Source organism: Pleurodeles waltl, chromosome 7 (assembly GCF_031143425.1).
Source record: "Pleurodeles waltl isolate 20211129_DDA chromosome 7, aPleWal1.hap1.20221129, whole genome shotgun sequence".
NCBI lineage: Eukaryota > Metazoa > Chordata > Amphibia > Caudata > Salamandridae > Pleurodeles > Pleurodeles waltl.
The window spans coordinates 1,151,469,400-1,151,480,652 of NC_090446.1; the positions used below are offsets into that span (position 1 = coordinate 1,151,469,400).

General features: G+C 42.8%; 1 protein-coding gene across 1 annotated transcript in view; it reads right to left on the minus strand.

Moving 5' to 3' along the window:
• The window catches only part of ST6GALNAC2 (ST6 N-acetylgalactosaminide alpha-2,6-sialyltransferase 2), a 242,624-nt gene extending 235,682 nt beyond the window's left edge, over positions 1 to 6,942 (minus strand). Inside the window, exon 1 of the mRNA XM_069200236.1 lies at positions 6,018 to 6,942. Coding sequence (XP_069056337.1) covers positions 6,018 to 6,157 — 140 coding nt within the window. The 5' untranslated portion in view covers positions 6,158 to 6,942. The remainder of the gene's footprint in view (positions 1 to 6,017) is intronic.
• Positions 6,943 to 11,253: the final 4,311 nt, after the last annotated feature.

Consider the following 11,253-nt stretch of genomic DNA (forward strand, 5'->3'; position numbering starts at 1 on the left):
GGAATTACATCTCCTGCTGGTGAAATTAAAGCATTTTACTACACAGATGACATACTTTTGACACTCTCACATCCTAAAGCCTTAGCTTATTCTTTGATTTCCCTTTTAACTAATTTCTCATCCTTTACTGGTTATAAAATCAGTTGGTTCAAATTTGAAGCTTTACCAATGACTAATACTACTACTGTTGCCTCTATAGGTGCCCTTCCTTTTTAATGGAAGTGCTCTCAACTTAAATATCTGGGGTAAAAAAATATGATTATAGATATTGAAATCCCATTTTTGATCAAATAAAAGAGATTTTCACATTGGGCACTCTTAAACCGGACACTTTGGGGCAGAATACAAATTGTTAAAATGAAGATGATCCCTAAATTCAACTATATATTCTGCATGATTTCATTAATTGCAACCATAAACTTTAAGACAACGTCTTCCATGATATCTCGTTTCTTTGGTGTTATAATAGACCTCGCTTAAGCGGATCAAAAACTTACATTTCTCATCATGGAAAGGTGGTTTATGTCTTCACCATCTATAAAATTACTAGATAGCTCAACAATTAGCCCTCTCAATGTATATGCTTTTCACATTCCGGAGTGTCTCACTGTGGGTTAAACTTGAATAATCTTTATTTAAAACAAATACTCCTCTCGCTATTTATTATACAAAATGTCCCTGTTTTACGAAATTCTCTAACCCTATCATACACTCTCCTCAACTAACTTGGCAAAAAGCACATCAAATTAAAAATATCATGCTCAAGTACACTCCCAGGCTCCAGTATGGAATACTGCAGACATTAAATGAATGGAAAAATCAGTCAATTGGCATATTTGGAGCAAACACAAAATAAATACAATTTCCGATATGTTTGCACAACAAAATCCTTTAAAGTCCTTTGCACAACTTCAAGAAGAGTTTAATCTTCCAGGGACACAGATGAATAATTTTAATCAATAAGCTTTTGATCTTTATTCCACGTTGGTCCTATCCCAGGAAAAGCTTCTTCATTCATAAAGTGTACATTAATTTCATACTTGGAAGAATTTAAAAAAAGGTATAATTCTAGATTTATATTATATATTAATCAATCACTCCTTTTCTAATGACATGTCTAATACCTTGGGATCTTTGTGGTCTTTATGATTCAACCCGACTTTCTCAAAGAATGGACCATACTACTGGAAAATAATAATAAAGGTCTTAGAGACTCACGCCTGCAATTTAACCATTTAAAAATATTACATCAATGGCACTGGCCTCCTGCTAAATTTAGTTCTAATTCTACATGTTGGAGATGTCAAGAACAGGATTATGCTATAGTTCATATATTATGGAATTGTTCAAAAATGTGTTTTTTCTGGTCACAGATTGAAAGCCATCTAAAGCAATATTGACCTGTCCAATTCTTTCTTACTTCAGTCTGTCATTATTAAATGACACAATAGGCATGACATCAATTTCTACACATACTGCTAAATGGCTTTCTACAGCTCTAAGATTAGCTAATAGCACTATATTATGCTTTTTGAAATCAGATGCTGTCCCGACATTTAATTCTTGGTTGAAAGATATGTTTGATGTAGCACACTTTGAGAAGATGAAATATAAATTGAATGATAATGCACATCATTTTTATTCTATATGGGGTACTTTCTAAGAATTGTAACTTGCTTTCATATTTTAAGTTATGATACTGTTAATTTTTATTTTTTAGATATTTACTTGATGACTTTCAAAATTAAGGTAATAATTTATCATAGGTTTGAAATGGAGTTATCAATATTTGTATTTGGAACATATCTCTTAATTAGTATTTCTTCTTACTGTCTTTACATTTATCTATGTTATTATTATATTTAATTTCTACACTTTCTATACAATGCATATGTATTGTTTGTGTATTTTACTGACTTTTTTAACACTTGAAAATGTAATAAACAATTCATATAAAAATGTATATCTCTTTCACTAATGAACATAGTGTGTACATCCATACTACCAACAGTTGTAATGCACCTCCTGCTGTAAAGTGCACTAGTGGAATTATATCAAACACTTTTAAATAAAAATAACTGCTGGATTGGTTGTAGGCAGCTGCCGAGGTGCTTTGCGGTTCTTCAGAGACTTAAAGATACCCAGGTGGGAAGGTCCGGAAAACAGCTTAAACATTTGAGATGCATGGGTGGGGTATGAAAGTGATAGCAACACAGATTTTTTTTCCCACAACAATTCTGTAGGTACAGAAGTCCCCACTAACCCTACTCTACCTGTCGAGGACCCAAAACCCCAGAGTAAAGGCCTGTGTGCACCTACTGCACACTTTTTTTGGCAACCTCCAGGTTACATGAGGCAGATCTAGCCCTTCATCTTTTTATGGTGGATACCACCTGAGCCATTGAATTGGGTAGCGATAGCATGATCAGTGGGGATCCTCAACATTTTTAACAGGTGCAGGACCTTGCCTGGTATTACATAGCACTTGTAAGCACATTCAAAATCTTTTTGAAGAGGTTGTCACCTGCGTGCTAGTCTACATCATAGTTACATAGGCTGTGACTGCTCCAAACAGCAATGGACTGCTAGGTAAAGGCTGCTGCTCAATAACAGGAAAACCAAGAATCACCACAAACAGCCGGTCTGACAGTGACAGCAGCAGGACTTTCAGAATGAGGACGTGGAACATCACCTAAGCGAGAATGGAGTACGAACTCACTTTTTCACTCTCTCATCCACCTTCACATTACTCTTGTTACGTAAAGCACCTATTCCAGAGATCTGTATGTAACCTATATGTCACTCATGCCTTAAGTGTTGATGTTTTGAGAGCAATGAAATATCAAATTATGTCTTACTTCATGAAATTGTTGTACTCCATTAAAAAGTAAGTAGTATTTCCCCTCCAGCCGGATTCATCTCTGGACACGTGTTTCTCGGATATGTTGTGCATATTTTCTGATAGTATTAATTATTTTTTTCCATTTTCTACACCTGCTAACTGTTGGGGCATTGGTTGCAACTCATTAGTGCCAGTTTAATACTGAAATATGGCAATAAGCCACAGAAAGGCGAACAGTCAAGGTTTGCAAAGGGCCTTTCACTGCGCTGCAACATGCATTGCTTCGTTTTTACTACCTTTTCAATCGTTTGAGCTAGAAACTATTTTTTTTTGTTACGATTTGCAGCCTATGCAGCAGATACAGGGTGTGTGGCAAATTTATAATTATGTAAAAACAATACTGCCACAATCACACAATTCTAGTGGCTCTTCTGATAGCCCTGAAGAATGTGTCTGACCCTCACCCGTATTGCAATATTCAAGTGTCAAAACATGTTCACGGAAAAGAGAAGCAGGGTGTATTTCTCAATGTTCTTATTTTTAAACTTGTGGTAGAGAGACAGCAGGAAAAACACTCACACTATCACAATTTTAATATATGTAATTTAAATTAAAGGTAGAACATAAATACCAACATAAGGGATAACCTCACCCAAACTAGGGAACCCTTAACTAGGAGACTGTACAACTTGTGAACAGTAGTACTTTTGGATGCTTCCCAGTGCTAGATTTGCAACCCACTGTTGAAGCATACTACACTACATCGGCAAAGGTTCATCATCCTATGTGAGTATATGTGGTAAGTTAATTCCATAAGAGGTTTGGCTGTTTCTTTCAGGAGTGGTGTAATTCTTATATGCTTTTGTCTGTTTAGGGAAAGTGTACAGTAGTCATAATTCCACTCATTCCCTTTTTAGGGGCTGATAAGTTGCACAGTGCTGGTGGGGTGGTGAATCTGCATGTGGAATAATGTTACTATGTGGTAAACCTGCACCAGTACCATGCATTAGAAGTTATACCCCAAGGAATGGAGAATTACTGTGTGGAGCTAGATTTACCAACCATAAAACCACATGGATTTCCCAATTCTATAGGGGTCGGCTCATAAATCTATCAGTTGCTCTGAGCAGATGGTAAATGTATGCTATGGCCTCGGTTATGGGGTGGACGTGGGGGGGGGGGCATACATTTGAAGCTAAGTTTTGACACGGGCAGCAATGTGTGCACTGCTACCTGCCATTTACTTATTCTTTGTTGACCGTGATATACCTTTATTGTGAAGCTCTGTATAACACTTTCCACTACACAAAGAACAAAAGAGTTTGCATTGCCAATGTCTGTTTTATTATACCATGTAAATGAAACAGAGAACCCTAAAACAAATATGTGTAAGGGTTTTCTTTAGGTTGAATGCATGCAACATTGGAAATAAATGACTTTGTAAATGTTTTAAAGATAGCAGACAAATGGCTCTATCTCACATGTGACACCTTTGGCTAATTTTGCCAATACTGCTTTGCATACTGGAGTCTTCAGCACATAATAGCAGTGTTAAAAGCACAAGCCCCACAATGCTATATTCAGTTGGATGAAAAGCCAGGAACAGCTGATCATTTCTATATTATAGTTGCAGTTGTGAAATGCAAAATAAAATGTATCTCATGTTATTCTGCCTTTTTGTAGACAATTAAGGGCAGGGCCACGGGATTTATGAGCTCATGCAGCTGCTGCAATTTTCACACAATTATAGATTTGCCGCATAATGCGTCATCTGCCGCATAATCTGCAGATTTTAACATCAAGCATTTTGTTTATAGCTCATAAGGTTTAAAAGTTACGAAAAATGCAGCAGCACGTGTTACCGAGTGTTGGAAGGCCCTTTGCAAAACTAGACTAGTAACCTTTGTTTGCTTATTGCTATATTTGGGTGTTAAACTGGTACTAATGCAGTGCAAACAATACCCTGGCAGTGTTACCAAATTTAAAAATGAGGGAATAATATAAATACAATTACAAAAAGTGCTGCATTATGCCACATATTTTGCCTTCTCTTGCTGCATAATTTACTCAACCCTGCCACAAAATGTTGTCCGTCTCCAACCACATAATTCCAGTGGCCTAATTCCACCGATTAAGGGTTAAACAGCCCAGTGAATAATTGGACAAAGGCTGCCTTTCAAGTAGACAGCATATCACTGCTTAAGAGAGAATATTAACACTCTTTGAAAGACAAACTAGCATGCAAAATACCTTGTCAAAACAATGAGCAGCAGCAGCTACTAACAATGTATGAAGAGACACTGAGAAAGGAAAAACAGTGCTGGCACCCCTCTTCCTGAACCCATTCTGGGCCCAGAGGTTGGTGTGGTTTAGGTGGAGCGCCTTCAACGCCACCCTCGAGCAGGGGTAGCACGTGCTGCCCCGTGGGGGCCGCCTAAGCATCTGACAACAAACTTTTAAGAGTCTAGCAGCGCGGGTTTAAAAGTGACTGTTGGTCTGCTCCGTGACGTTAACTACTATTCTCAGATAATTGTTAATGGATAACTTGACTGACCATCTACCAAACGTGTATGTATTAAAATTAAAGACATACAGGCCTGTCTGCAGACTTATGTAACGGAACTGCCATAAGCTATTATGATACCTCCTTCTTACGCACTGAGGCGGCGTCAAGAGCCCTTTGACATGGGAAGTTGTCACTAAACCCGAGTTAGAAGATGCCCGCGAGACAGAGCTCGCTGAGGCAAATGCCATTTGTATACAGAGGAGCTTGGATAACGCAGCGCCTCTCTCCCTCTTCTGCAACACCTCAACTGAAGCACCCCGCCCCACCTCCCATGCCTCTTTAACGAAGTGATAGAACGGGGAGCCTTTCCTATTGGTTGTATCATTTTGCATTTTTCTGTTGTGCCCCTCCGAAAAAAACATCCTGCTGGGTTTCAAAGAGTTGGAACCGACCTGCGTCGGCTGTAGAGCTGAGTGGGTGAAGGGGAGCGGGGGCGCTATGATCGAAGCGGTCTTCATCTTCCAAAGGCAGATAAAACGAGTTAAGGAACAGCAACCCCGGTCATTTGCGGCGGGGCAGAGCCACGCAGAAGCAATGTAAGAATATTACTCATAGCTGTTAAAAATGACCACTGTTCCAAAAAATGGGCGTGGTCACTTCAAACCTTACCTGGATCCACCCGTGAAGTCTACTCGGCGATGCTCTGCGGTGTAATAGTGCCCGAGGATGAGGGTGGAGAAGGTGATTATGGCCACCCAAAAGAGGGCGCAGCGGTTCAGACGGGGAGCCCGGGTGCAGAAAACTTTCATTGCCGGAGGCTGTGTTTCGGGGATCCCTCCCCTTAACAGGTACTTCAGGGTTTGCAGGAACTCGCCGGCATGGGTTAAATCTAGGTCCCTATAAGAGAGAGCGGTGAGGCAATGTGGAGTCCTATGTGTACTCAGCCGATCACCTGTTCCAATCTCAGTCGGCTAATGCGCCGGCTGCAGAGCTCAGTGCGAGCCGAGGAGACCAAAGGTTCCATGTCCAGTAATATGGTACGGGGGGATAAGCCGCCGACCGAGAGGTCTGTGTATGGCCGGGAAACTACAAGTTCGAACCCCAGCAGGATGGCGGAGGGTGCATAGTCACAGGCCAGCCGGATCAATTGTACTTCCAAGCGAGCAGTTCAAGCTCCTCGCGGACCCGGTGCAGCGCCCAGCGAGCTGCTCCTGTGCCCCACGGTGAGCTCCGCGCTCTCTGAGGGAGGACTCACTTTCTCGCCTTCGGGGCTCTCGGAGTCTGTGTTGTTGGCTGAGAGGTCCCTCCCGGGTGTGTAACACATTCGGGAGCCCCTCCCACGCGCCCTCCTGGCTCCTGCCTCCTCTTCTGCCCCCTTATTCTCTTTCCTCCCCTGTGCCTGCCTCTCGCAGGCACCCGCCAGCAGCTGCACCTTATGGCTGCGAGGTGTTGATGCTGTTACTTGTTGCTAAGAGTGAGGAGGGGCGGTGGGGGCAGAGTGATGGTGAGAGGCGCTGACTTTTTGACCGGTTTAGACTTGCCAAGGGCACACCGGTTCCAGCTACGAGGCACCTGGGTCCTCTTCCCTGTGTTTGGGGTTAAACATTTGCTTGCAGCTGTCATGAGGGCAAAAAACTCAGGTTCACATTCTGTACTTTCACCTGCCCCTCCCACAACAAAACCCCAGATGCTGCGCGCGCGTGGATATGAAAAACAGAAGTGCAGTCTCAGGAGTCACAGCAGTGCTGCACACTGACAGGCACGCGAGTCTTACCAGGAATAGTGTGTAATCTCATTAAAATAATTAGAGAAGTCATGTTGAGAACTGCTGGTTGCTACTGGGATAAATAAGGCTGAAAAGTTCGGGTACTGGCCCGATAAAATGATAGCTGATTGCACTCCCCCCCCACCCCCGTGAAATGCGGGTACTGACCAGTTTAAAATATGGTTGTCTTGCTGCGAGGTACTTTCATTGCCCATTTACTTGCAATGAAATTCAGAGGTTTTCCTGAAAATCTGGCATGGATCCCGACCCTTTGGACTTAAAGTGGAATCAGAAGGGCTAGTATTGTGTAGTAATGAGGAGGCTGTTCTCTTGAGATCGCAGCCCTACTGGTACTGCCCATTAAAAGTGCTCTGCATACCCTCTGAAAACTGCCCAGATATTCCTATACATGAAAAACGCAGTCACATACCACCCTCCTTGCCGATATAAAAGTATATTAGTGTTTGTAAAAAAATGTTGCTACTGTTCCTTTAAACGGGAAGCAACTCTGCTGGGACGTGCTCATGTGGCCACAATTAAAGTTTAGCCGTCCCACTAGGCTTGCACTGACCCACAGGAACTAAAGAATTGCCAGTACCGAGGCTGGACACAACAATCCATTGAAAATACGAATAGGAGCAAACTTCATCTGTGCTTTTGAGTCTGGGATTTTCCTGCCCCTTCTGGCAACCCGCAGCCAGGCCGACAAAAGATATGCAAAGCCCAGTGGGTGTGAAGGCTATGAAAAGAATCTGTAGCCTCCACTTGCCTGGCTCTCTCCACCCCCAGCGTGAACCCTCCATTGTGGACATGTTTACAATGCAGAGGGGGGGCTGGGAGAGGCAAACATGCCCCTCTCTCAGAGGAGGCAATGCTTTCTTTTTTTGTTTTACAATTTATACCTAGAACACTCGAATCTAACTGCTGAAGCCTTTTTAATCTCTCTTTCACACGCACACACTGTGATACACACGCACTTCCTGTCTCACAGCCACAGTTTCATATCCCCACATTATCTCTCACATACACACTCTCTTTCTCACACTCGCATGCATTCACTCTCGCTCTCTGTAACACAAATTACTCCCACGCACACACATCATACTAAAACCAAGCGCATTCAGTCTCGCTCACTTGCCTCTTGCCCACACTCAGACCAGACGCACTGCCCTACACTCATAAACACTTTCTCGTGCACAGCCATTCTTTAACATTCACTGTTATTCAGACTCTCCCATTCACACCCAAGCCTATCACACACAAGAACGTGCACACTCGCACCCACATACACTCTCACCCGCCATCACGCGCTCGCAAGGTGTTTCAGACATGCTCTTTCTCTCGCACAAAAACATATACACACACACACTGTAACAAACAGCCTCCCCTCACGTCCACCCAGAATGGCGGTGCAGAGCCGGCTTTAGGACTGGCGGCGCCCTGTGCAACAGTTTACTGTGGCACCCCCCACCCCATGACCTCCTCCTCGGTTTACTCACTACCACCCGGTAAACGTGCCCCTGATCTCTCCATCCCTCCCCTTTCACATACATTCATGTGTTTTAAAGCACTTGTAAAGGCTGGCTTTACTAATCCACTCAGCTAGCCACTTAAAATATAGGGGCATATTTAAGAGCCCTTAGCGCCATTCTATCGCCACATTAGCGTCATTTTTTTCACACTAATGTGGCATTAGAAGGCCAAAAATGCCTTGCCATATTTACAAAGTGGCGCAATGCATGCATTGTGCCACTTTGTATCCATTTGAGCTACATTATGCCTGCACCAGGCATAATGTATGCAAAGGTGGCATTCCCCCTTTAGGAGTGACCAAAAAATGGCACAAAGAAATCGGACAGATTTCTTTGCGTCATTTTTTTCAGGCACTTTTAACGCCAGCTCAGAGCAGGCATTAAAAGGAGACTTCTGTTGGTTACAATGGGCCTCTGTGTGCGTTGCAGGATTACATTTTTTATGCTAATCCTGCAAAGTGCCGGACTAGCATAAAAAATTCTGACGCTAGTGCCCTAACTATCGCCATGGTGTGCCGTATTTTAAATATGACACACACATGGTGGCGTTAGGAGGGGTGCTAAGGGGCTGAAGAATAGTGGCGCAGCACTGTGTACAGTGCCACTTTTTTCAAATATGCCCCATAGGGCAGTGCTTAATTTGTAAATAAAAAGGTGCTGGTGCCCAAAGCTCTCCTCTTAAACACGCTGCTGCTGCAATTAAATGTGTGAACATGGAATACAGAGGCAGCGTAATTCTGAAGCCATCGCGGGCCTCTTCAATCCATTTACAGGCACTCCCTGCCCCTTCAGCTCACTTTTGAGGATTTCTGCTTTTTCTCATTGTGACGCTTTTTCGTTTTTCTCTTCCTCCGTCTTTCAAATATGTGTCTTTTTTTCGCAGTAAATGCTTAAGGCAGAAAAATAAGCGCCGGCCCTCAAAAATAAGTGCACCGGAAACATCATGCACAAATTGAGCACTGCCATAGGGGCATATTTAAGAGCCTCTAGTGCCATTCTAACGCCAGGCATAATGTATGCAAAGGGGGCACCTCCCAGTTAGAGGGGTCCAAAAAAATGGCACAAAGAAATCTGTCAGATTTCTTTGCGTCATTTTTTTCCGGCACTTTTAACACCCGCTCAGAGCAGGCATTAAAAGGAGGCTTCCATTGGTTACAATTGGCCTCTGGGTGCTTTGCAAGATTAGCATAAACATTTTTGACGCTAATCCTGCAAAGCACCGGACCGGCGTAAAAATTTCTGACGCTAATCCCCTAACTACCTCCACGGTGCACTGTACTTTAAATACTATGCACACATGGTGGCGTTAGGGGGGGCGCTAAGGGGTTCAAGAAAAGTGGCACTCCACTATGTGCAGTGCCACTTTACTTAAATATGATCCATAGTTCTGTTTTTTTGCAGCAGGCATATTAACCCTCTATGCTACTTTATGTTGAGTCAAAGCTGCCACTAGGCAAAACTCCCATCTCTCTCTCTAGCAGGAACATTAATCACAAGAGGAATCTTGACATTTTAATTGTTTCTTGAAGGCTAAATGCACAAGGAACTTTTCAGCAGGTGCTTTGACGTTATTTCTAACCACAGCACCCCACTTAGGTCAGCACCCAGTGTGGTCGCACCACCCAAAAGCCGGCCCTGTGGCGGTGGTAAGTAGAGGTGGACGAGCCAACAAATTAGTGGGAAGAGCAGAGCCGAGCCAAGGGTCTGGCTCGGATCTTAGAGCCTGTGCACAAAGCTGAGCCCTGAAAATGTTTGTTAGGTAAATCATACATCAAACATCTAATAAAATATTATAACATATCTTCAAAATTATAAAAAAAAAGTTTATTTCTTTAGCATGTGGAAGCTTTGATATTAATTAATATGTCACATTATAGCACTGCACTCGGAAGTACTTCATTAAAAGTGAAATAAAATATTTACTTAAGATCACACAATATAAGAAAAGAGTACAACATTTAAGCAGAGACCTCGTGATTTATCCAGGTTTTCTAGTTTCACTTTGTACAAATCAGCAAACAAATGAGTATGTATTGGTCTTTCCTTATGGTCAGGCGTTAACTCCTTGTGCACTTTTCTGCAGTTCTTACAAAGGGTGAACTCGAACAACAAGTATTGGAACGCTTTATATGAGCGCCTGTTACCTTATAAAAGGTCACTCTTCATTGTTTATAGGGATGAGGAAATGAAGGGATTTGCCCACAATCACAGGATGTTGAGCTGACTCCCTATCTGGAGCCTGGTTTCCAAAGTCTACAGCTCTGGCCCTAACACCACATCCACGGTACAGGAAAGGAGGCAGGCAGAAGCTCGGCTCGTTATGGGCTCCAGGTTTCAACAGGACCTCCATTTGAGCCAGAGCCAGGCTTTAATCCCAAGCCTGGCTCGAGCTTTCAGTGGTTCGTCCACTTCTAGTGGTAAGTCCTCAGGGGACTCAGAATTTTCTATTGGAAATCACACTCATGTCCCTGCTTTGTTTTGGAGAAGTATGCATCCCTCCCTTCTCTAAATAAGACCTTTTGTGCGAGATCCCACTGCCGGAGGACCTGTATCTAAGACACTAATGTAAGTGCCAACACAGCAAAAGCGTGCTGAGCATTGTGTATAT